This window comes from Mandrillus leucophaeus, unplaced genomic scaffold (genome assembly GCF_000951045.1).
Source record: "Mandrillus leucophaeus isolate KB7577 unplaced genomic scaffold, Mleu.le_1.0 Scaffold173, whole genome shotgun sequence".
NCBI classification, from domain to species: domain Eukaryota; kingdom Metazoa; phylum Chordata; class Mammalia; order Primates; family Cercopithecidae; genus Mandrillus; species Mandrillus leucophaeus.
In genome coordinates, this window is record NW_012101732.1 from 5,372,324 (window position 1) to 5,398,643 (window position 26,320).

Here is a 26,320-nt window from a genome sequence, read left to right on the forward strand (position 1 = left end):
GACTCATTATTCCTCATTACCAGGGACAACTTTTCTCCTGATGTGCTTAGTGCTCCTTCTCCACTCTCTTGCCTTAGGACTCTGTTGGGCCATCAGTTTTTTTACCCTCTTGTGATCCATGGCTGCCCTTGGGTGAGGAAAGTCACTTTCTGTTCATCTAAGTAGAAAACAGTTTCCCCCATTGGAAGACCCCTGAGTGCCCTGGCACTCCCGTGAACCACAGGGTACCTGGGGAGGTAGAACTTGGACATTGGAGAGAGGAGCAGCTAGACATTTCTCTTTCTAATCATACGCAGAAAGATTTCTTTTTATTCTCCAGAACACTTGAAAGACTCTCCAAGTTATGCAAACGTCAGGCTCACAAATATATGTCATCATGACTTTTGCAAAGATGAAGAGGATACAGCAAATTTTCTGAGAGGCAAAGGGACTTCCACCTGAATAGAAACCAAGCAAACTCACTGAGTATGGGTTAATTGATTGAACACCTGCATGGATATTAATTAAGGACCTTTGACAGGGAAGGGTCCTCAAGGTTCCCCAAAAAGTAACTTATCATCAAGGAAGGTGAAGAATGGATGGATGGCTTGGGCCCAAGACTGGGGCTATTCACTTGTGGGGAAACCCATGTGGACCCAGTTACCCCATACTTTGGAAATAATAACTGAGCATGACTATAATCTTTAAGAAGCTCAAATGCGGAATACCTCTGAGGCTTATGCAGGGATCTTACCTAGCATCAAGAACAGAGGCTCAGAGGACTCCCTGGGGCCAGTTTTCTACAGTCACACCATCAGCCACAACAGCAGCAATGGCAGGAGGAAAACAGGGCCCAGGAGTGGCTGACCACTGCCTGGAGTCCAACTGGTCTCCTGGAGTTCATAGAAGGTTTGACCCCTTCTGAGCTGAATGTGTCCTGATTTAGGGGATAGCTAGGGCAATAAGAAAGCCTCAGGGGGTGCTACTGATCTGGAGCTCCTACTAATTTGTGCATATGTGGCCACCAGTGGTTAACAGATGAGGTGAAAGAGATGGGACAGTGACTGTATCTGCTCTGATGAAGGAGATTGTGCAGTTACATGCGTAACGTCATTAAACTGCATTCTTCCAGGTAGCAAAGGTGCAGGCACATTTCTGTTTATTTCATTCATGCCCAGAAGACCAGCTAAGTTGTCAAGAGAAAGAAAAAGAGGGACAGAGAGAAGGAGGGAGGGAGAGGGAGAAGATGAGGGAGAGGGAAAGGAAGGAAGGGAAGGGAAAGAGGAGAGGGAAACGGGGAGGAGGAGGGAGAGAGAGGAGAAAGATTGTGTTTGTTTCTTGGCCCCGGTGCATGGCTCTAAGTGTTTGTGTGTGTGTGTGTGTGTTTGTGTGTGTGTGTGTGTGTGTGTGTGTTTGTGTGGCTCCCTATTTCTGCACAGGTGCACTAGTGCTGTGGGTTTGTGTGAAGGAGATGTTTAGGTGCTATCATAATGAAATCTAAAATTTTTAACTCTCATTTAGAACAGACTTTTTCCTCTTATGTCTGGGTTCCTGTGAAAACTTCACTCTCATCTTATTCCACCAACAGAATGGTAAAAACCAAGGTTCCAGGGATATTGAAGGCCAGTGGTTTTCAATCAGGGGTAATTTGACCCCCAGGGTACACTTGGCAATGTTTGGAGACACTTTTGGTTGTCACAACAAGGTAGGGAGTGCTACTGGTATCTGTTGAGTAGAGACCTGCAATATTGCAATGCTCGGGACAACTCCTACAAAAAAAATAGAATAATTTGGCCCAAATGTCAACAGTGCTAAGATTAAGATACTCTGTTGTAAGCTATGGGGAAAAAATGATCCTCCTCAGAACCCCATGAAATGTCTCGAACAAGATACCTATGCTGATTGTTATGCCTTTGCATTGCCCAGGCATCATAACAATCTCAGTTATGCTCTTGAGCATAATAACAATCTCAGTCATGCTCTTGAGATGCTGAAAAGATGGATTTTGCTGCACTGAGCCATAGATGCCCATAGGCTTACTCATTTTGGAGATGGTGGGTCTTTGGTGCTAATGAGAAAAGATTACAGACAATGCATCTTCATTCCTGAAATCACATGAGATGCTGAACAACAGTTAATGATCTACAAACACAAGCCTCAATGCACGAGAGTAATTACTTATTTGAAGAAACCCTTCAGTGGGTTCTTCCATAGAGACTCAAATGCACCCTGATTTAATCATTTGAAGAGTCCTGCTTCTTCAGGAGGTGGCCACAGAGAGAGCAACTGAGAGGGTTCACAGCCAGGCTAACCTGCATCCCAGAATGCTCCCATCACACATGACCCTCTACAATGCCTCAACCTCAATGACACCGTTTTTTCTCATCTGTAAAGTGGAGCTAATTCATCATTGCACCTGGGATTATGAAAGCAGCAATAGAAGAGCAGCTGCAGGGATGATGAGGGCAAAATCCTAAAAAAAATTTGTGGTACATTACACACACTCAATAAATGCCAGTTTTCCTTGTTAAAATCAGGAAAGGAAACACTTGGCAAGGGGATATGAAGAAGCGACAGAAAGAACTAGGACTTAATGAGCCCCCATACCACACACTGTATATGGCTTTCTTCATCCTCACAATCCTAGTAGGCTTAAGCCCATTTAACAGATGTGGAAGCTACAGCTGAGCAGTGACAAGCTCAAGGTCACACTGCTACTCAGTAGCAGGGCTGGCAGAAGAACCTAGGGTGTCTGATTATAAAGCCCCACCTCACCCTGCCCCACAGCTTGGGCAGAAAAGCCCTAAAGGAAAGAAGCATCAAATTCCCAGGTCTGAGGCCAATAACACATAAGAAGAATCATGCTACAGATCCTCTTGCTAAAGAATGAACTAGACCAGACAAAGCCAGCCCTTTATCTTGCAGGAGAGCCCACGTGACTTTCATCAGTCTTTCATCCCCTGAGAGTTCCCATGATGACCCTGAGACATAATCCATGGGCCTCCTAGCCTTTGAGGGGAGGTGGGGTAGAACAGGGAACCCATTGTTCTCTAATTAGAGCCTGGGTCTCCTCTGAGGCTCAAGATGGGGCCTCTTAATATGGAGCCTTCACCTGTTCCAAGCTATAGTATTATGATGCCTCCTCCCTTCAGAGGCAGCCCACCTGCCAACATTCATGAAAGGCTTCCTTCTTGATGTGAGGAGTGGGGAGAGGCATCACATGGCTAAGGGTCTTTTCTTGGGGTATAAAGGACTCGGTCTGCACCTGTTCAAACCCTAGCATCATTCATCCAGCTGCACTCCAGTGGAACCTTCACGGTAGGCACCTGTTATTCCTGATGGCTGGGGAGACAGAGAGCAGGGGAGGGAGGGAGGAAGATAGCAAGCAAAGGAGGGAAATGAATGGGAGCCAAGAGAAGGAGGGAGGGAGAATGGGAAGGAGGGGGAGAAGGAGGGATAGAGGAAAAGAGGTAGGGAGGGAGGGAAATGAGTAGGAGACGGAAGGAGGCAGAAAGGGTAGGAGGAAGTAAGGGAGGGAAAAAAAGGGAGAAATTGATGAAGGAAGAAAAGAGGGGAGGGAGAGAGGGTAGAAGGGAGGGAGGGGCAGAGGGAAAGAGGGAGGAAGGGAGAGAAGAATGGAGGGGAAATAAGGAGATAAATGATTGAAGGATAAGGTTGCGGGGGGATGCTCTTAGGGCTGTCTGAGACCTGGATGTTGCTCCAGGATATAGCTAGAAACCCAAATCGCTCTGAGCTTGTCTGTGAAAAGACGCAATGCCAGACAGATAGCACCTGGTGAATTTACCTGGGGGAAAAAATCCACCACTTCACATTAGTGAGGACACTACAAGCCTGTGTGGTGCAATGACCCTGCCTAGGGCACCCGGTGTGGAAACACAATCAGCATTAATTATGGGCAGTCCTCACGGAGCACGTAGCACGTGCCAGAGATGGTGTTCTACCTTTATAAGACTTATCACATTTAACCCTCACAATTCTCTGATGAAAAAACACCATTACATGCATTTCACTGCCCAGGAAAATGAGTGCCCTGGCTCAGGACACTCGACAAGCAAAAGGCGGAGCCTGAACTCCCCGACCCCAGCCCAGGTCTATCCGAACAGCAAGGCCTTGGGATCAGACACTGGCTATGCTGCCATGAGACCGGCCACTGGGAGACAGCTTGGGAAGCCGGGACTCCAAACCTGGCATACAGACCAAAGCAAGGCTTCGGGAGCCTTCTCAGGCCCACAAGGACAATACTGACCCACGAGACCATCACAGTCCCAGAGGCTTCCTTGGGCAAATTAGGAGAAGGAGGTCTTTCCTCCAGGTAGACACAGCCCCCCAGCCAAGGGTGTCTGACATGGCCAACAGGAGGATACTGGATTTCTGAAGCAGCCCTGCCCCATCCCCCCCAGATACCCTAATGTGCATGTACCCTGGATTCGGGTCATCCTCACTGTTGCCCAGGGCTGACCATGTGCTTCTAACTGGCACCTTCTGGCTGGCGCTGACTTCCCTTCTTGGCACTCAGCGGGGGAGCTGTCACCTGCTGTGTTTCACCACAACCCAGCAAGAAGCTGGCCAACCTAAGGGTCCTCCCAAGCAAGTGCTACTGATAATTGTGACAGTTATGCAGTGAATCACCACTGGGCTGCTTAGTTTGTCTCAAGGACTGCCTGGCAGTTTAGGGTGTTGGAGCCAGGACAAGTCAGACTGGCCCACCTGGGTCTGGTCATTGCCAGAGCGCCCCCTTCTGGGCAAGGGCCACCCTGCAAGTGATTCCCCGTCTCTGAGCCCCAGCTCCTGGTCTGGAAAGTGAGGTGCCTTGATAGCCAAAGTCTTAGAGGATTGCCACCTAACATCAAGTGGGGCATGCTCAGTGGAACACTTGACACAAAGAATGACCCAATCCATGACATCTTGTGTTTAAAGGAGTAAGGTCATCAAGTTTATTACTTACTTTTTAAAAAGTTGTGGTAAAACATACATAACATAATATTGACCATGTTAGCCAGTTGAGGAGCATTAAGTCCATTCATACTGATGTGCAATCTTGCCACTGTCCACCTCCAGAACTTTTTCATCTTCCCCTTCTGAAACTCTGCCCATTGAACCCCCCAATCACACCTCCTTATAACTTATTGCAAAAATAAATTAGAGCAGAGTCAAAATTATGTCTCTAATAAAGTCATTTTGGCTCATTTGCATTCCATCAACATATTCAAGGAGGTAATGGAACTTGACCCTCAGGCCGTCTTACCTGAGCTGGAGAATGACCCAGGGGAATGCACCCCTGAAACACGAGTCACAAAAGAAAAGCAGAGATCCACTGTGTGAAACTGATCACTCTTCTTCATTCACCAGACAGGGCCTTCCACTCTTACAAGGGATTAGGGAACAGCACAAAGGCCTTCATTGTAGCAGCTACTACTTGTTGAGCTTTTAACCCCGAGCCAGATGCCATCATTGTAATTCTTCATGTTTTTGAGCAACTTCTCTATGTCAGGTACTGTTGTAAGTGCCTCACAAAGATTAATTCGTTTCAGTCTTCACAACAACCTCACAGATAGGTACTGTTATTATGATGACACTGGACTGGGAGTCAGGAGACCTGGGAAGTAGGACATTCTTGCCATGATTTGCCAGCCTCTGAGCCTCAATGGTCTCACCTGTAAAATAAGAGCTTGGACTAGAAGATCGCAGTGCCACTCCAAGTTCAGACATGCTGGCAACCTGTCACAGTGTGATGGTCACAGTAAAATGCCTGACATACTAAGTGGCAGAAAGTGACTACATTGTCCAAGTTCATGTTGGCCCCATTCACGTGGGTATCATTTCAATGAGGTCTCCGGGCTCCTCTGAAGTGCCTTCTGCTAACCACAGAGTTTCCAGGGCGTATCACTTTCCATTTGGAGACCTCTTTTGTCTCCCCCTTAATTTTCAGTCTTGTTTCATGGCCTGAGAAGGAATCATTCAGAACTGAATTTCCACCAAACAGAGAGAGACGGTCTAACCTTGAAAATTAACCGACTTTGGGAATTTGTGTAGCTAAAAAAGGCTCTAAGCAGAGCGTTGTACCAATAAGGCAGTAACCAGATTACTAGAGAATTCTTGACCTGAGTGAGACTCTCAAAGAACTTACCCTCTACCCTTTTCAAAGAAATTCATTCAACAAACATTTATTTTGCAGCCACCAGAGCTTGTGCTAGACCCTGGGATAGGTCCATAGAGTAGTGATTGTACAACTTACACTGTCTTCTCCTCTGGGACAGTTTCCCTAATACAAGCCTCGCTCACAGGCAGCGTGACCCGCCACAGCCCTGGGTACATATGCAGCACCACCAGAGTATGGGGCAGGCTTGGCCTCTGGGAGAACAAATTTTAGAAAGTGCTCCTTCCTTCGGATTAATGCAACACTGCAGAGGACAAGCTTCAGAGTCAAGCACTGGCTTTTTCAGAATCTAGCTGACCCCCCGACCAAGCGCTTTTGTGCAGTGCACAACATGTACAACCCTATCCAGCAGCCCCGTGTGTGCCACCAGGGTGGTATGGATCAAGATGTGTTATCATTCACACGCTGTCCCAAAAACATGTTCTAAAAGCAGAATATGCACAAGTCAACCGACCGTATTTACATTATTTATGGAGTTATATTCTAAGGGGGCAAAAACTATTTTAAAATCCCTCTGGTCTTTTCCCTGCCCCCACCCCCATCACCACCTCACCCCCGTTAAATATATAATGGACTGGATAGAGTCCGTTGAGGGCCTTTTGAAGTTAATTATTTGCTGATCTCAGCAGACGGCAGCTACAGTTGAAAAGCTGTAGGGTTGCTGGACTCTGCCCACTTCGCCCCGTTGTCCCCAAAGCATCCTCTGAGGCGTATCTATTCTCAGGACCGCAACAAAGTATTCAAAACTCTCAAAAGCCAAGGAAGGGAAGGAAGAGGGAGATGCTGCAGGAAAAGCTTTGTTTGCTAGCATGCAGCGCCACCATGTGGTTGTTGGATTTATTTACATGTCAAGTGATCATTGAAAGGTTCAAAGCGTATATGTCAAAGGTGTATTGGGAATGCTGGAATATCATAATATATGGGCTGTTTAAAATTCAATTAACAAAAGTCAAACTACAGCACTTGTTACCTTGCCTCCCTTCCGCATTAGTCTATGAGCAACTCAGAGGTAAGGAGTGTGTTTTCCTCACTTTGCATTCCTGGATCTTCAATCCTTAGATGCCTGACACGAGGCAGGCCTCGAATAAATGACCATGGAATCAATCAGTAAGTACAGAAAACCACGGCTGTGTCTTCAGGGAGCTCATGGCTACATTTCCATTTTACAGATGGATAGACTGAGTCTCAAGGAGGGAACATAGTGTTCTTAGAGGCACACTGTCAGTTAGTGGTAAAACGGGAACCTGCAGCCTGTCAGGGCTTTCTCCTTTTACCACATGCTTTGTGGGACCAAGAAAGGACATGGGGGTCCTGTGGGTTCCTTCATGGGAATTCTGAAAATGCATCCATCCTATTCCACTGGCTTCTCTTCCAGGAGTCTGTCCCAGTTGCTGCCTAAGCCCTATCCTTTGCTCTCCTGCTATGATTGCGTTTCTCCTCACGAGTGTGCTGATGATCCCCCGTGCTGGTGAGTAACGATATTTTACACCATAGTTCCAGCTTAGCATATAATTACTTGATATGAATACTGTCCCTTTAACATGCCCATCCCCACCATCTTTCCTACGTATCTTTTAAATGTCCTTATTTTTCTATAAAATTGAGATAATTAAACATATTCCTTTCTGTCTTCTTGCTTTATTTCTTCCCTCTTTTATTAGTTTGCAACTATCTTGTGGTGACAAAAATGACAATTATATGCTCTATGATTATAAATGTTTACAAACATTTTTGGTACCTCCCAAGGGATTTTCTTCTCAAATGTTGACACCTACTTTTCAAAAAATTACAATCATAGAAAGTTTACGTGCAATCGTGTCCACTTACGTATGAATTGAACATGCTGTACGTGCAGCCCCAATTTTTTCAGGGCTAAGTTTGTGACCACCACTGAGATAAGACTGCTTGCCCAACAAATTCACCAACTCTGGGCCCAGACACTGTAGCAGGGAAGGTCTGTTGTGGAGGCTTCTGACGGAAAGATGTGGGAATGGTGTCTGAATCTGGGTCTTCTGAGAAACAGAAGCCCAAACTAGATCAAGTGTGCAGATTTCAGTAGAGGAAACACCTGTGAGGAAAAACATGGACTGGCAACCGTGAAAGGCAGAGACCTTCAGAAAGTTCTGCACGTGAAGGAGATGGGCAGAGGGCAGGTGAACGTGCCCTAGATGTGTAAGCTGGCAAGGTCATCCAAGAGGAGCCGGAGGAGTCCCGTGTGCCCCAGGAGCCTTGCCCACTGTGGTATACCTACCTGCCCTGGGACATTGGCTGGTCGCAGGCATGAGGGGAACGAGGCCTCTCTATGAACCCTGCCTTGGACTTCCAAGCATAGCTGTAGGCCCTCGGTCAGTTATGCTTCCTGTAGTTGCAGCAAGGTCCGTTCTCATGGCTTCCCCAGTGGCAATCTGAGTCAGATACAAGACAATGTGCGTGTTGACCATGGGGAGGGCCTCTGTGCATGGTGAGGTCTTTCCAGGGGTCTCTATCCTTGCAGCAGGATGGGGAGCAGCTTGCACATTGGCTCCCTCAACACAGCCAGGGCAACAGCTGTGCTTCCTCTCCTCTCACTTGGAGTTGCCTTGTGACTTCCGAGGGCAGGCATCAGCCAGTGGGATGGTGGCCACATTTGCATTAGGAGGGGGAGATCCCTTGGCCTTCCCACCTAAGCACATGCTTCCTTTGTCTGGGAGTTCTGCACTGAAGCTCATGCTGCAGCCCCCACATCACACCACCATGTGTTGGCTCCCACTTCCCTGTTGTCCTCTGCGTGTTTGTTTCCTTCCAGATCCTCCGAGAAGGGACCTGAGGAAAAAGGTGGGTTTTGTGCAATCCTGGTTGATCTTTTTGGTAGAATACATAATACCATGAAATCCCATTCTAAAGCACTAATAGACATTATCATTCCACTATCTAAAGATGTTATATTCTAAGTTTGCTTCAAGTTTGCGAGACTAAGATTCTCTGACTCTAGCAGGCCACCTCTCACTGGCCATTTGATGGTGTGGTTCAACTATTGCATGTTCAGTCCTTCATTAAACAGTTATCGATTGAACTTGTGGTTTCTGTTATATATGTGTAATGTAAGTATATACATATATCAATATATTACATACATCACAGTGCTTACCTTCAAGTCCCTAGTTTAGTGGGGAAACAGTTACATAAACAGATCATTGCAACATGAAGTGACAGGTGCAATGAGAAAAGGATGTCCGCAACATTATGCTAGCACAGGGGCAGAGTCCCAGACCCAGACCAGGTCGAGGGTCAGGCAGGGCTCCTTGAACTTTGAATGGAACCATAAAATGTCAGTGAGAGTCAGTAATTCGAGAGGAACAGACAAGAGGAAGGCATCCCAGGCCCCAGGGTGCAGTACAAGCAAAGGCAGGATGGCAAGTAGCTTGCTGTCCAGAAAACCTAAGCTTTCCAGCATCTCTGGAGCATGAAGTTCAAGGTAGGAGATGATTCAGCAGAGGCAGCAGGGGCCAGATCAAGGAAGGCCACACGTACTGGGTGAGAAAAAGCTTTATAGCTTCATCCAGAAGTCTCGGTTTCATTGTCTATAAAATGGTAATGACAGAATGTGCCTCACAGTACTGAGGAGAGGATCAGACAAGGTGATGCCTGCAAAACACAGTGTCCTGCTCCTGGAACAGGACAGATGCTCATCATCTTCTGCATGTATCAAACTTACCGAATCAGAATCAGTGTCATTCTGGCGAGTTTTGTCCTTACATTGCCTCTAACCGTGCATCTCCCTAAACTGCACTGTTGGACTTTGTGAGTGAACTAATTTAGTCCTTGGGGATAAAGAGTTTCACATCCAGGGTGGCTATTTTAATTGCTGACAATAACGTGTGGGCATCTATATCCTGAAAGGAAGTGTGAGTGTGGGGGAGAAAGCACACCTTATGAACATCTGTAGGTAATAAGACTACCACCCACCCTCCCGAAGAGGAACTTAATTATCAGTTGCACAAAGGAATAAAGCGCAGTAATTGCCAAGAAGCAGGCAAGATTTTACTACTGCTGCTGAAGTGGGCCACAGGTATTCTTAGCTGTTGGTTATTATGCTGATTAATTTCCAAGGCAATTATGCCCAGTGAAAAATGTGCCAGATCTATTACATGGGCTTTGTGACAAGGGCTCAAATGGAACTGAAGTCACGAGTCTCCCTCCCTGCCTGAAAGTTTGCATTTTACAGGCCACAGTCCCCTCGAAGCCTGTAGTTCTCAGGTGGGAGGGAATTCCCTGTTCATGGGAACCATTCCGAGAACCTGGCAAAGGGAATACATGGCTGGCACTGGAACCTGAGAAATGCGTGGTCAGCTCCCACCCCTGCCCCTAGATGGAGCACTGGCCCTCCCAAGCAATCTTACAAAGCACCTTCCTTTCACCTTCAAACCAAAATCAGCCTGTTTTGCTTAGTCCACAAAATATTTTATTTTAAATTTGAGCCAAGAGTTTAAAATTGGAAGATTTTACCAAAATACTCAGATTTCAAAAAAAAATATTTTTTGAAAAATAAAAACGGTGAGACTCCTTTCTCAAGCCCCGGTGCTGAGTCACAACTGCCTGTCTTGCTGTAACTTGGGTCTGTCTAGTTCTCCACAGTCCCCACCATTCCCTATTGCTTCCCAGCATTGGACTGCTACTCGTTTACATTATCTGCCCATCCCTGCAAAGATTTGGGTCTGCAGTCCTCGGTCTTAAGTTGGACCCCATTTCCCACATTACCACCAAGAGTCCACATGTTATTTCATGTCATCTCTCAGTAAGATTTCATGTAATCTCACAATGTCCTGTGATATAAACACACAAATAGTTATCCCCATTCTACAGATGAGAAGACTGGAGTCAGAGAGATATAGAACTTTGCTCCTGGTCACAAAACCAAGAAGTTACTGAGCTGGAATGTGGATTCGCATTTGTTGTGCTCCAAAGCCCATGCTTTTTCTTCTGTGCCATGATACACATTAATGCCAAAGCTTCACAAAAGGAAGGTCTCATTAGCCTAGGAATAATTGTAGAAGGTGTCCTTGAGCTTGGCTAAAGAGAAGGCAGGAATTGGATAGGAGTTAGATAGGTGAGTACATGGGGCTGGATCCCTCATGAATGGCTTAGCACCATCTCCATGGTAATGAGTGAGTTCTCACGGAGACTGGCTGTTTAAAAATGTGGGGAACTTCTTTCCTCTCTCTTGCTCCCTCTCTCACTATGTGACACACTGGCTTTTCTTTGCCTTCCACCATGACTGTAAGCTTCCTGAGGCCCTCACCATGAACAGATGTTGGCACTATGTTTTGTGTAGAGCCTGAGGAACCACGAGCCAAATAAACCTCTATTCACTATTTAAAAAAAAAAAAAAGAGGGAGAAGAGAGACAATAAAATTGGATGTAGGGACAAGTGTGAGGACTGCAGGGAACAGCATAGCCAGAGGAGGGATAACAGTGCGAGCACTTGGCTGGGGGTCAGGAATCCCAGATGGCAGTTCCCAGCCTGCCTTCAAGTTCTATCCAACAGTTTTCTCATCTCTAGAGTGGAGGCTGAATAGGATCGTCTTTAGATCTCTTTAAACTCTGTTGGTTTTCCCTTCTTCAATGTGAAAAACAAATGCAGACTGTTGAGATCGTCCATGAGCCTGGAATTATGCAGTTATATTATTAATATTATTATTATTATTTGAGACAGAGTTTCACTCTTGTTACCCAGGCTGGAGTGCAATGGCCTGATCTCAGCTCACAGCGACCTCCACCTCCAGGGCTCAAGAAATTCTCCTGCCTCAGCCTCCTGGGTAGCTGGGATTACAGTCATGTGCCACCAGGCCCAGCTAATTTTGTACTTTTAGTAGAGATGGGGTTTTTCCATGTTGGTCAGGCTGGTCTTGAACAGGTGTTCTGCCTGCCTGGGCCTCCCAAAGTGCTGGGATTACAGGTGTGAGCACCGCGCCTGGCCTATGCAGTTATATTATATACATTGAGTCATTTTGTGTTTGGGAGCATCTTGCCAGGCAGATACAATTGTCTCATTTTACAGAGGATCAAAGTGAGGCTCAATGTGGAAAGACCATGTGCCCGAAGTCTCACAGCCCGCATGTAGGAAAGCAAAGCTTCTAACCTGGTCTCCTGATGTATTCAGTGTCTATTTCCATCCACTGCAGCCTCTCAGAATCCTTAAGCCAGAGGTGGCTTCAGTGAGTTTTGTGCACATCCCTGGGATCTTACTTAGAGGTAGGACATGTCCCATGTCCCAGGAAGAGGCTTATGTTACTGAGAACATGAGTGACAGATTCCAAAGTTACCCACCCCTAGTGAGCAAGTCTTCATGGATCATGCATTCTTATGACTCCACCGTCACTGTGCCTACTGAGAACCTTCCACAGCTTCCCCCCGTGAGGTCTCCAAGGTCCACATCATTGACATCCTCCTCCCTTTGCAGCCTTCTTTCCTGCCAGCCTGCCTTACCCACAGCCAACTGCTTCCAGACCCTTCGGCTTTTGCTCCTGCTGACCCTTTACCTAGAAAGCCTCTGTAATGATCCAGTGAGGTAAGGCTTATTACTTCCATTCTATCCAACAGAAAAATGAGGCTTTGAGAGTTAAGTGACTTGTTAGGGTGACACAATGGTAGAGGTAAGGTTTTAAGTCAGGCCTGTTGGACAAAAAACCCTTATAATGCAGTCATATCTTACGTGAATTTGAATCATATAGAGGTGAGATGGTACAATAGAAAACGCTAATGGCACATCAATTTATACAAATAGTTCAAAATAATGGATACTGGCACCCATCTTAGCAGTCCAAAGATGGCAGCTGAAGAAGTTATCATCTGTGATACGTTACAGCCATATCACAGGGCCATGGCGACAGGTAATTGTTCATTAAATGGTTTGGCTTGAGCTCATGCTGGGAAATGCAACCTCAAACCAATAACCTGGGAATGGAAGTTGTGAAGAAGATTATACAGCTAAAAAATCTACAGAAAGGGCAGTCCATCCTCAGGTACATCAGGCTATTAATTGAGAACATTTTACAAAATACTATCAATGTTCTGAGAGAACAAAAAGCTGCTTTAAAGCAGGCACACTTTTACATCTTCAGAGAATGAAAGGGTGGGAGAACAGAAAAAAATGCTACTATCATGGCTATAAGATCAACACTCCTTCCTGCTCCCTAATATCCTTCTAAACAATCACCGTTATGCATTCATACATCCTGACCCGGAGCCCTTTACTCTGCACGTATCCACTGTGAAAACATAAAGGATGCAAGTTTTGAATTGCATGAGATCTTGAGGCACGTAGCTGGTTGGACTGGGTCTTTTTCCAGGCTTGATCACTAGACTGAGCTGCTTCCCCAAGAGCCTTGATTACTCATTAAGAAGCTGGAGATCTTAGAGAATCACAGAAGGTTTGGAGCACTGGAGTGGTAGGAGACAAACTTAGGTCTGCAAGATTTGGTCACATTGACACAAAAAAGTGTTGTAAAGGTGGAGGGAAATGACATCAGAAGGCATGCTACAGGTGCTTAAAGGTTATGCCAGTTATTTGTTACTATTATCATTAACAACTTCTTACGTCCACTGTTCCCTTTCCCCTCTTCATTAACATGTGGGTTGCATTATTGGACATCACCTTCATCATCAACCTCATCATTTCATCATGGAATTATCTTGGGGGGCAAACTCATCATGGAATTATCTCTGGGGACACAGACACCTTTAGCAGGTTGAAGAGCAGCCTCCTAACCTACACACCCTGTGGCTGCCTTAGCCTCAGGCCCCCTGCAGGCAGGCCCTTTGGGGAGATGGGTCATGGGGAGTTGCAGCTGCCCTCCTGTAGACTGTGCCTCAGCCCTCCCTTGTGATGAAGTTGGCCAAACACTGATCCTTATTCACTTTCCTGCTGTGCTCTGTGGCTGCAGCAGGTGCCACCTCTCTAAACCTCCGATATTTTACCTGTAAAAGAGGGGGGAGTGGGGACAAAAGAGTCACCTTGAGACTTTCCAGATTGAAGGACGAGGACCCTGGTCATTCTGTCCATTCCCTTGATGATACTTATTGATGCTGATAGAAGAACAGCTAAGGTGCAGAGTGTGGCTAAGGGGGTAAGGGGTTTTGGGAGAAGCTGCACAGAGTCATTAGAGGACAAGGGTTTTTCAGTCAGGAAAGATGGGAAAGAGGCAAAAGCAAGGACTTAATGCTGTGAAAATGTGAGGCGTGTTTGGGGAACCACAGCGGGTTAGTGCAGCTGGGACCATGCCCGCCTTGGTCTCCATACTCCAACCATCCCGAATTGCTCTCAGTTCCTTCTGTGTGCCCTGGGTCCTGGGCCTTTACAATGGTTTTCCATTTATGAATAAAAGCTTGCTTTAAAAGAAAAATATATTGACCCTTTTTTTAGTGAGGTGGCTTATTTAAAACAATTTTTCTCACTGACATATTTGAAAGTTTTTCTTTTCAATTCTGTCAAATTTAGCTTAGTCTGTCCATGCTGTTATAACAAAATCCTACAGACTGGGTAATTTATAAAGAACAGAATTTTACTTCTAACAGTATTGGAGGCAGGAAAGTCTCAGATTGAGGCACCAAATGATTCAGTGTCTGGTGAGGGCCTTCTCCTTTTATTCTCACATGGCAGAAGGGATGAGTGCTATGTCCTCACGTGAAAGAAGTGCGGAAGGGCAAATGGACCTAGCTATTTTCCTCCAGCCTTTTTAGAAGGATGCTAATCTCATGTATGAACGCAACACCCTCATGGCCTAATCACTTCTCAAAGGCCCCAATTTCTAACACCATCACCTTGAGGTTTAAGTACTAAGATATAAATTTTGGAGGAACACATACATTCAAACCATAGCAGGGTACATTGACGACAGTGAATAATGCATAGATGATCATTTTATAATTCTAATTTTTAAACATTTACTGTTTCACAATTTTTATAACTTTTTTTGTTCATTCTAATCAGCACTTTACCATAGTTTCCCATTTACAAATAAAAGTTTCCTTTAAAAATAAAAATACTTACCTTTTTAAAAGCAACGTGGCTTTTTTGTTTTAAATCTCACACTGACAGATTTAAAATTATCTCTTTTCAATTATGTCAAAATTAGCTTTATATATTTTGGATCATGTTATTATGTGCATACAAACTTAGAGTCACTGGAACTCTCAGATGAAACAAATTTTTTATAATTGGAAAGTAAATAAAATTACCCTCTAATAAAACAAAAAAAAAAGTGAGTTGACTTAAAATGTTGCATTAAGAAATGTTATTATGTGCATACAAATTTAGAGTCACTGTAACTCCCAGACGAAATAAACGTTTTTATAATTGAAAAGTAAATCAAATTCTCCTTTAAAAAAGAAGTGAGTTGACTTAAAAATATGCATTAAGAAATAATAGTAGAGGCAATATGCTAGTGACTGAAGTTTGAGGAACCTTGTGGGGATGGTATATTGGTAGTGCCAGCCTGGTACTGGTAGCCAGGACAAGCACCCACTGTTGTTTCTCCTCTCACCAGTGGTGGTTTTGTCTCCACTAGGAAGGACTGGGTGAGTCTCAGTGACTCTCTCAGTTATGTGTTGTGGAAACTCCAAAGGAATGAGTTTTATCAGAGGAAACTGTGTATGGAAGGATTTCCTACTGGTATCTGTGGCTAGAGGCCAGGGATCTTGCTAAATATACAGCATAGAACAATCTTGCTAAATATCAATGCACAGGACAATCCCCAGCAACAGAAAATTTCGCAACCCAAAATGTCAACAATGTGAAGCTGAGAAACTTGCTCTAAGCCAAGCAAGGCCAACTCAGACACCACCTGGGGGCATCTTCCTGAACAGATTTAATCTAACATGCTTCTGTGAAGGATGGCCCTTTGCAACTTTCAGATTGATAGGGCTTCCACACAGTGTCCGACGGACAGTGCTGACTCCATAACTCTCCACTTGATGCAGAAAGACAAAACTCTTTTGGCCATTTCCAACTACTCACAAGCTTTATATTGCTGGGGAAAGAAAATATGAGCGGGAACAAGTCTATAAGCTCTCAGAGCTTTTAGGGAACAAATTTGTGTTCAACCTGGGGTTCCAGCTCCCATATATTTGTCCCATTCGCCCGGGCTGCATCTTCACACCCCCAGCATGATGAAGTGCTGGCTGAAGGTGCTGGTTGTATTTCGGTACTGGTAGTACTAGGACACTATTGTTATTATAACGCTAAGCAACATTTCTCAAGGTGAGGTTTCAGGACAATCCGCTTCAAAACTAGTTGGGGACTTGCTAAAATTGCTTCTTGCTGAGTCCCAGTCCAGAGTGGCTGAATCAAACTTGAGGGAGAGCATAGGAATCAGAATGTTTACGGAGTCTGCATCCCAGGTGATTCCGATGCTGATAGTCTGGGGAAAACCCGTATCCTCTATTATTAATAAACTCCTTGGAGGTTGCGGGTATTTTTCATGTATTTACCTCTTTCCACCTGGGCTTTATGTCAAGAAAGTCCAAAACAAACCTGCAATCTAAATAAAACAGGATGTTTCATACACGAAGATGGCTTCAAGATAAGTCTCCAAACCTCTCCATCCCCAACCAGAATGCCACTGTTAAGGCTTACCAATATAAGACACCAGGGCTACCCCAGCCATCCCTTTATTTCCTTCAGGAACTACGTTCTAATCTGGTGCATAGCAGGCTCTAGGAAATATGCGTGGAATTGAATTTATGTGAATTCCCACTGTTTTCCTGACTGTCACCTTCTGGCCTTAGTCCAGTAAGTGAATGGTATCATTGTTTGTGCTTACCCTACTTTCTTTTCCTTATTTATAGGGGGCCATCCTCTGGACACCCCACACCTTCCACAGGAGCTGCCTCGAGGACTCCCAAACAATATCAGTAAGGATTCTTGGAACTTTTCTTAGGAGAGAGTATAAAGTTGTCTAGGATATTGGCAGAGAAAATGACCTCTTCTGAATACACCTTAGAGCCACTCACTGCTGTGGCATTTCTAAGTAAAGGGATTGAAGTGGGACTCAAAGCATCTCCCCAACAACCTCCCCTGGTGTCTGAACCCCCTTTGTCTCTCAGGTGAGACAAAGTCTAAACATTTCTGTCAAAGACAAAGGTCAGCTGTAAAGGGAAACCAGGAGAAGGCAGGAAATGGGCTGATGTGAAGGTTATATATTAATTGTATCTTAACTGTATCTTAGCTTCAGATTGAGCTCTGAGCTTCCAAGAAGGCAAGACCAAGAGGGATAAATGATATATTGCTTGCTCTGGTTGTAAAAAAGGAGGATCCATATTTATTTCCCGGGGAAGTGAAAATTTTCTCAGCGATAGTTTATAAACACTTCTCAGGTGGGTCCCTGAAGGTGGGCATGGCTGAAGACCATAATGCATAGTGAATTCGTTGGTGATGTCAGCCCTGAATCAAGCGTTGATTTCCAACCTTTCAGAGCAGTGAGTTGGGTCAACCGAATTATTCATGCATGAGTCCATACATGCAAAGTAATCAGGCCCATTCAGATGCAAACGACAAGCGGCCTCTCTCCAAATGGCATAACTTCTAGAGGAAGTGCAATGCCCACCAGGAGGCCTTCTTTAATTAGACATTAAGACTCACAGGCCACACTTTGCATTTAGAAGAATCAAAGCTAAGGAACACAGCATACCCGCAGGCCACAGCAACCACTCCTCTTCAGCAAGAGTAGCCTTCACAGCAATCTACACAGCAGTTATCTGGGTATCCCAGATAACAAACAGCTCAGGTGCAAGAGAATGGGACTTACGTGGAGCAGCTGTATGACCAGCCCCAGCTTAGAAGCTTCATTCTCCATAGGAATCAGTATATCTAGTAATGACTTCATGGGTATAATTTCTAGGACACCCAGTAGGATGACCGTTTATAAGAGTCATCACACTGAATAAGACCCACTATGATGATTTCCTACCAGGTATTTATAGTTCACCCATAATTCCTGCCAGTCCAGATATACCTTACCACCCAGGGGTCATTTCTACCACTGTGCAATGCTGCCCAGTAATGGAATTCACATTTCATCCCTATCAGGTTTCCATGGTAACCTGTGTTAGTAGAAACCTAGCTTAGCCCAAGGTCAAATTTGTCTTTAGAGAATGAAGAAAGGTTTCATGTACACTTTACCTAGAGGGTGGACAGGGAGGGGAAAAAACAGAAAAACCAAGACTCTCATTTGTTTTCTTTCTCACACTTAGATATCACATTCTTCAGTGGGATGTTTAAAAATGTGGAAAGTGTGACTGAAATTTTTGGTAAGTTAAGTCTAAAATTGCTTTTATCCACCAGAGGTCAGGGCATGGGTGGAAAATCTAAGGAAATTGCAAGGGCCTTGGTCTCAACCCTCGGAGCTCCCATGGCCTCCACAGCTACCACCCAACAAGATGACCCAAGTTCTGACAAGAGTAGTGGTGTCTTTTATTGCAGGGTGAGCCACTGAGCTACCACGTGCCTTCCTATTCCTTACTTCATTACTCACAACTCTCCAGGAGGGGAATGGTATCCCCATTTTATAGAAAAGGAAACTCAACCTGAGGGAGTTGAGTGACTTGCCCAAGACCACCCAACTAGAAGGGAGGAGCTCTCCTTGGAGTCTAGAGCTTAGTCCTGTACATCAAAGTAGTTTTATTTTCCTTCCCTGACTAGTAAATATAAAGTTTAAGAATGTCAAAGTGTGTCAAGTATCCCATTTATCAACGGAAAATCTATTACGTGACTATCAGGACACTATGATGGTTCCTATCATCAATTACTAAAAGTACCCCAAAAAATAAGACTATAATACAATTAACATGAACAAAGACACTCAGAATTACTTTGGGGTTGGGCCATGCTGGGCATAAGGCAGCGCTTAAACTGTGTGTATAACAAGTGCAGGTGCCTTGTAAGTTTCTGAATGAAAATGCATATTTACATAAATACACACATGCATAAAGCTTAGTGTTGCTTTTTCAATCAGCATAGATTCTGTCTTTATTTTTCTAATTAGGCCTTGTGGGTACAAAACATGGGAAAGGAAGTTTGAATGAGGTGGAACTGGTCCTCACAAACTACTCCTGATTCCCTTAGGCTCTGTCTTGTGACCCCGTGCATGTTAAATCAGTAGTGAAGGGTAACCCATGCAGCCCTCAAGGATCCTCTAGTCAGAAAGGTAGAGAATAGGGAGGAGAATGCCAGCTTTAGAGTCGGAAAGAGTTGATATGGTTTTCTTGCCAATTTTGTTTGCTGTATACTTTAGGGCAAATCATTATCCCTGGTTGATGCCTTGGGCATGTCTTTGGCCTTCAGTTTGTGAAATGTAAAGCAAGTTTATTTATTATGAATTGGCAGTGACAGAAAACATCTGCCTTACAGGGTTAACAGGAGGCCTATGGGACAAGAGACAAAGGAAATGCTTTCCAATGCATTACACACTCCGCCAGGCTGAACTATTGTGCTAGTGAAAGCACTTAGTGCAGCTTCTGACACCTAATGGGTGCTTAAAAGTTGTGAATGTCTGTACCACATTTCTTCCCATATTGGCTTATAGTTTTATAGTGTCATCACCATATCATTTGAGATCCATTCCACAAACTAATAGTGACTCAAATAATAAAGACATGTGTGCAACATTTTCTTTATCCAATCCACTGTTGATGAGAACCTAGGTTGATTCCATGTCTTTGCTATTGTCAATGGTGCTGCAATGAACATACAGATGCATGTGTCTTTTTGACAGAATGAACTATTTTCCTTTGGGAATATACCCAGTAGTGGAATTCCTGGGTCAAATAGTAGTTCTATTTTAGGTTATTTGAGAAATCTCCAAATTGCTTTTCACAGTAGCTGAACTAGTTTGCATTCCCACCAGCCAGTGTATAAGCAATCCCTTTTCTTTGCAGCCTGGCCAACATCTGTTGTTTTCTGATTTTTTAATAATCACCATTTTGACTGGTGTGAGATGGTGTCTCATTGTAGTTTGGATTTGCATTTAGCATGGAGGGAGTTTGAGGCCATTATCCTAAGTGACTTAATATAAGAACAGAAATACAAATACCACATATTCTCACTTATAAATGGGAGCTAAGCATTAAACACACATGAACGTAAAGACGGGAACAATAGCCGCTGGGGACCACTAGTCAGGGAGGGAGGCGGTCATAGGCTGAAAAATCCCCAGTTGGGTACCATGCTACCTGGGTGAGGGAATTGTTGGGAACCTGAGCCTAGGTATCAATTTACCCATGTGGCAAACCTGCCTGTGTATCCTTTAATCTATAATAAAAGTTGATTTTTTAAAAAAAATAAATAACAACAAGAATAAAGACATTTCATTACCTCAAGTGGTGTGAAGTCACCAGGATGCATGCGGTAGCTCAACACAGGTATCAAAGACCCAGCAGGCTCCGTCTGTCTCGCTCCACTACTACCCTGAGCGTATTGGCTTTTCAACTGTAGACTTGGCCCTCCTGATTGTAATGTGATTGCTGCAGCTCCAGCTACCACATCCTCATCCACATTCAAGGTAGAAAAAAAGGTGTCGATCAAAGGGATCTTCCTACATGCCTTTATTCTTAGTTAGAAAAGAAATATTCCCCAGATGACACTTACAGACTTTCCCTTAAGGTTTTTTGGCCAAATCTGGGTCACATGCATAACCATAGACCAATCAGTTGGTGACATGGGATTACCATGACCAGCCGAGAATGATGATGAAATACCCTCAGGAACTTAGGGAGAAGGCTCACCTTCCTTAAGAACTTACTAGTTTTGTTAGTAAGGAAGAACGGATAAAAGGCTGTGAGATAGAAAACCAGCAGGGATGATGGCTTAGTCTAAAACAGTCTTATTACATAGTAGGTGCTTACTAGGTTGATACGGCATCATCAGCCTGAGGTATAGGAAGTCCAGGGGTCAGGGACTCCCTCCTAGGTCTAGTTCCCAGTGCTCATCAGGCCCTGTCCCCCATCCCCACAGATTGCCTGGGCCCCCACTTCACCTGGCTGCAGGCTGTCTTCACCAATTTCCCCGTGCTGATCCAGTTCGTCAATGGTATGAAGTGTGTGGCTGGTCTCTGCCCCCGAGACTTTGAAGACTATGGTTGTGCCTGCAGGTTTGAGATGGAAGGGGTGCCTGTGGATGAATCTGACAGGTAAGTGAGTTTCACAGGTGAGCAAGACCAAAAGGTGAGCTCATGGGAGGTCTGGTTGATACCTTGGCAAGAGCACAAATACGGAAAAGCCCCTGGACTTGGGACTCAGGAAAGGGTTTAATTCCACTACCTACTAGTTGGGTGACACATCTTTACATGGCAATGTCATCTGTGATCAGCTCTCACTCTAGAAAGTTATTAAGATCCTGTGTTATGTCTGTTATGCAAAACTTCATTTTAGTGCACTGAATATTCAAAACAAACCACTGCCAGGATCCATCCAGAGACACAGAGAGATCATGAGCTGCCTGCCCTCCCTCACTCTAACCCACACTCTCACCCTGCCTCTTCCCTGCCTTCCTGCAGCTGCTGCTTCCAGCACCGCAGGTGCTATGAGGAGGCCGCTGAGATGGACTGTCTCCAAGACCCTGCCAAGCTGAGCACAGTGGTCGATTGTGTCGGCAAGAAGATCATATGTGGTAAGCGTCTCCAGGTGTCCCGGGGCCTGGGCCCAGAAATGACAGTCCAGGGACCCCAAGCCTGGACCAGGCTGAGGGCGTTGTGATCCTCCCATATCATCATCGCCACTGGCAGCATCACTGGCAGCACTTAGAGCCCCAAGAGGGCTGGATCACACGAGAGCTAGATCAGTGGCATCTGTATCTTTCATAGAGTAGATGCACGATAAATGTTTTTGAGTTGAAATATTAGCTGATCGGCAAATTATTTGATGTATAATTTTATACTTCTACAACCCTGAGACCTTGGGAAGGGCAAATTGTTTGCTACTTACACATTGTGTAGCATTGCAGAATTATTTAACTCCTCTGACGCTCAAAAAGGGGAGGAGAAACCTACGTCAGAGATTACTTGTGAAAATCAAACTACACAATGCTTGTGAAATGGTTAGCACAGGGACTGGCATATGTTAAGAACTCAGAGACGGACGTGGAGGTGGAAGTAGTGATATGTGAATAAGGCTTGAGGTGGTGGTTACCAGTAAGAATCAGAAACACATAGGTTCAAATCTCAGCTCCTACCTTATTTACTATGTGACTCCAGGAATTTTATTTCATGTCTCTAGGCAACCCTGGAAGAGGTAGAATATGCAAAGACACGGAGGGAAAACAGAACACAGCATGTAGGGGGTCCTGTATTAGAGCCATACTTTATGTGTGTTTATTATGTGCTATAGGCTTATACACAGAAACTCTGATCTTCCTTACAACCCTATTTAGATATGGGCATTGTTTGCAGCTTAAATAACTTGCCCAAAGCCACACAGCTGCAAAGAGGCAAAGTCAAGGTTTGAATCCTGATCTGACTAACACTCAAGTCTATATAACATGGACTGGCTGGAGTATGGAGCATCAAGGAGGAACTGAGGGGAGGAGGTGGGTATGAACCACCAGGTGGGAGGCACAGTGAACCCAGAAAACATGATTCATTCATCCACTCAACATATATGTATTGTGCACCTACACCAATGCAAGACAGTCTTCTGTGTTGGGGATAGCCTGACCTTCTGGAATGTCCTCACCATTGTCAGACACTGAAGCTATCCAAAACAAATTGTATAGTATGTTAGAGAGGGACAAGAGCTGTGGAGGAAAATGAATCAGGGGAAAGGCCTGTGGAGGGAAAGGAGGGGTTCTCTTTAAATGGGAAGGTCAAGAAAAGCCTCCCTGAGATGACGAGAGTTGAGGACGACCTAAAGAATGGGTGGGAAGGCATCCTTGCAGATATATGGGAGAGGAGCAAAGCAGACAGAGGAACAGCTCATGGACCAGCCCTGAGGCTTGAGATGCCTGGTGTGGTTGAGAAATAGGGGAGAAGTGAGACAGAGATGGGTTGATGAGGAGGGAGTGGAAGAGGATGTAACCTGAGAAGGAATAGGGGCTGTGGGTGGGGGGAACAATCATGTGACATTTTCTAGGTGACAATGAGACTTGTAGGTTGAGGTGGGAAGACGCTCGAAGGTTCTGAACAGAATAAAGGCATGGTTAGACCTGAGTTTCTAAATGATTATTCTGACTCCTGGATGAGAGTAGATTGAGCAGCAGGGCAGAAACAGGGGGGTGTAGTTAGGACGCCACTACCATGACCAGGCACGAGGCAACAGGGCCTCTGCCCAGTGTGGTAGAGTGGAGGCGTGGAGATGTGGTCAGACTCCATGTTGAAAGTGGAGCCGGCTGGGCGCGGTGGCTCAAGCCTGTAATCCCAGCATTTTGGGAGGCCGAGACGGGTGGATCACGAGGTCAGGAGATCGAGACCATCAAACCCCGTCTCTACTAAAAAATACAAAAACAAAAACTAGCTGGGCGAAGTGGCCGGCGCCTGTAGTCCCAGCTACACGGGAGGCTGAGGCAGGAGAATGGCGTAAACCCAGGAGGCGGAGCTTGCAGTGAGCTGAGATCCGGCCACTGCACTCCAGCCTAGGCGACAGAGCGAGACTCCGTCTCAAAAAAAAAAAAAAAAAAAAGAAAGAAAGAAAGTGGAGCCAATGGAATTGCTTGCTGCCCTGGGTGCAAGTGTGAGAGAAGAGGAGTGGGTATGGGCCTGGTTTCGGTCTACACACCTAAAGAGATAGAGCTGACGTGAATGAGATGGAGATTGCAAGGGGAATGGGGTTTTGGTGGGGGAGATGGGGATCTCAGTCTTGGAGCTTGCATTACTTCTTGGGATTCCAGGTGAGATCTTTCCAACCAGCTGTGCTCTTGCTCTGTGCAGAGTCCAGGGACCACTGTGAGCACCTGCTGTGTACCTGTGATAAGGCTGCCATAGAGTGCTTGGCTCGGTCCAGCCTCAACTCTTCCCTGAACCTTCTGGACACCTCCTTCTGCCTGGCTCAGACTCCAGGTAGGAAGAACCTGGCTGCATCAGTCGTGGGGTTGAGGATGTGGACAGGAGCTGGTTTGGGACCAGTCATTGGTGCATGTCTCTAGGTGCCAAGTCCAGCATCTTCAAACCTTCTCTGAAACCCACTGCTCTCAACAGACTTTCCAATGTGTTTTCTTTTCAGAGACAACCATCAAGGAAGAGTTGACAACACTTCTGCCCAGAGGTAAGGCCTCCCAGGGTTGCTGGCTCTTGAACCACAAGGGCCCAGATGCTGACGGGAGCTGGTAGATACACCTCCTCCACCAGGCCTGCCTCACTGGAGCTGGAGTGACTGTGACACTGGAAGTGATCCTGTCTTCCCTGGCTAGGAGATTTGCTACTTCTGATATACCCAATTCAAATGCTCAACATCAAATGGCCCTAGTGCAAACTCAGCCCCATACTGTGTGAACAGGTGTGAATTTATTCCAGTGTGGATGTAGATCCCAAGTTCATTCTCTCCTCTTTCTCACTCTGTAGTCAGAGCCCTGATATGTAGTGTGACTGGGACAGGACGTAGCGCTTAGGTGGAGTGAGGTCCCTCCTAGCTAAGTAAGCTCCTGGCTGCCACAGTTTCCCAGGAGCAGACCCACTACCTCCTCCTCTCCCTTCCTCCCCTTTCTCCACGCACTCTCCAGAACTTGCAGCAGAAGGGGCAGCCTGAGTCCAACAGGCTTTTTGAAGGGGAGGCTGCTTTTCACATGTTTCTTTTCAGAACAGGGTAGGTGCTTAATAACTGTCCACTGAACTAAGCAAGTGATGATTCCTAATCTAAAATATGGATCTTGCCAAAAATGGGAGTCAGGTTTATGCCTGCCACTCCTTGTTCACCAGTTTCCATGATCTCTCAGTCCCAACACCTTTAGGCATCTGGGGATGAGAAGTCCAAGGTACACCTTGGTGGAGCATCCCTCTTCTCCTGGAGTCAGAGTCTCTCTCCCAGAACTAGTCATGCAGTGTTTGGTGTTTGTTAAAGAGAAAGCAGGTGTGTGTGTGCGTGCATGAGTGTGTGTGGATGTGTGCATGAGCATGTATGGGGTGTGCATGTGTGTATGTGAGTGTGTGTGAGTGTGAGTGCATGTGTATGAGTGTGTGCATACATACATGTCATATCTCTATGTATCTTCTGAGTCCAGCACTCTTTTTATCCTCAACACCTCTGCCTCCCTTTGGAACAGAGATCTCCTGAAGCTGGGATATCTTTGAGGTTTTCAGTTCTTTCGTTGCCTTCAGCCAGGATCTGAACCTGAACCCAGCTGTGGCTGTGCTCCCTTCTGAGCTGGGTTCTTGCAGGGCACACCATGTTCTGGGAAAAGTAACAGGGGCAAGTGACTCCTAAGACAGGATGAACACCTCTTAGCAACCCTTTTCTCAGCCCCTTTACTCCCTTGGGCCAGCAATCCCCAGCCTGTGCTAGGTTTTGACACTGTGTTGCATTAGTCACTGCTATTGGGAGCTCTCTCTTTCCAGTGGTTCCTGTGGAGCCCACAGACACCGGCCTGACAGCCCTTTCAGGAGAAGGTGAGACAAAAGGAACTGGTGTGACCCAAAGACACGCAATGAGAGTGGGGAAGTGCTACACACTTTTAAACAACCAGATCTCACAAGAACTCACTGTCATGAGAACAGCATCAAAGGGATGGTGTTAAACTATTCATGAGAAATCCACCCCCGTGATCCAATCACCTCCCACCAGGCCCCACCTCCAACATTGGGGATTACATTTCAACATGAGATTTGGGTGGGGACACATATCCAAACTATCTCAGTTAATATTTTAGGCTTTGTGAGCCATAGGGTCTCTGTCACAGTTGCTCAGCTCTGCTACTGTAGCACAAAAGCAGGCACAGACAACCCCTAAATTAATGCAAGTGGCTGTGTTCCAATAAAACTTTATTTACAAACCAGACTGAGAGCTGGTCTATCATTCACTAATCCCTGAAAGGGGATGATTGCACCTATCCTTTAGAGTGGCATGAGGATTAAGTGAGAGCGAGCATGGGGAGACTCTAGATCAGTATCTTCTCCCAGATGTGGTATAAAAAACAGCACACACTATCAAATCATAGGCTGGATACTGGACAGCTTGCTTAAAATACATAATCTCATTTAATGCTTACAC

The 26,320-nt window shown here is 45.5% G+C and overlaps 1 protein-coding gene across 1 annotated transcript in view; it reads left to right on the forward strand.

Moving 5' to 3' along the window:
• The first annotated feature begins 3,263 nt into the window (after positions 1 to 3,263).
• The window catches only part of OC90 (otoconin 90), a 35,173-nt gene continuing 12,116 nt past the window's right edge, over positions 3,264 to 26,320 (forward strand). Inside the window, exons 1-9 of the mRNA XM_011977106.1 lie at positions 3,264 to 3,297; positions 7,533 to 7,625; positions 16,982 to 17,047; positions 18,386 to 18,442; positions 21,144 to 21,318; positions 21,685 to 21,797; positions 24,049 to 24,177; positions 24,341 to 24,382; positions 25,669 to 25,719. Of these exons, the coding sequence (XP_011832496.1) occupies positions 7,580 to 7,625; positions 16,982 to 17,047; positions 18,386 to 18,442; positions 21,144 to 21,318; positions 21,685 to 21,797; positions 24,049 to 24,177; positions 24,341 to 24,382; positions 25,669 to 25,719 (679 nt within the window). The 5' untranslated portion in view covers positions 3,264 to 3,297; positions 7,533 to 7,579. The remainder of the gene's footprint in view (positions 3,298 to 7,532; positions 7,626 to 16,981; positions 17,048 to 18,385; positions 18,443 to 21,143; positions 21,319 to 21,684; positions 21,798 to 24,048; positions 24,178 to 24,340; positions 24,383 to 25,668; positions 25,720 to 26,320) is intronic.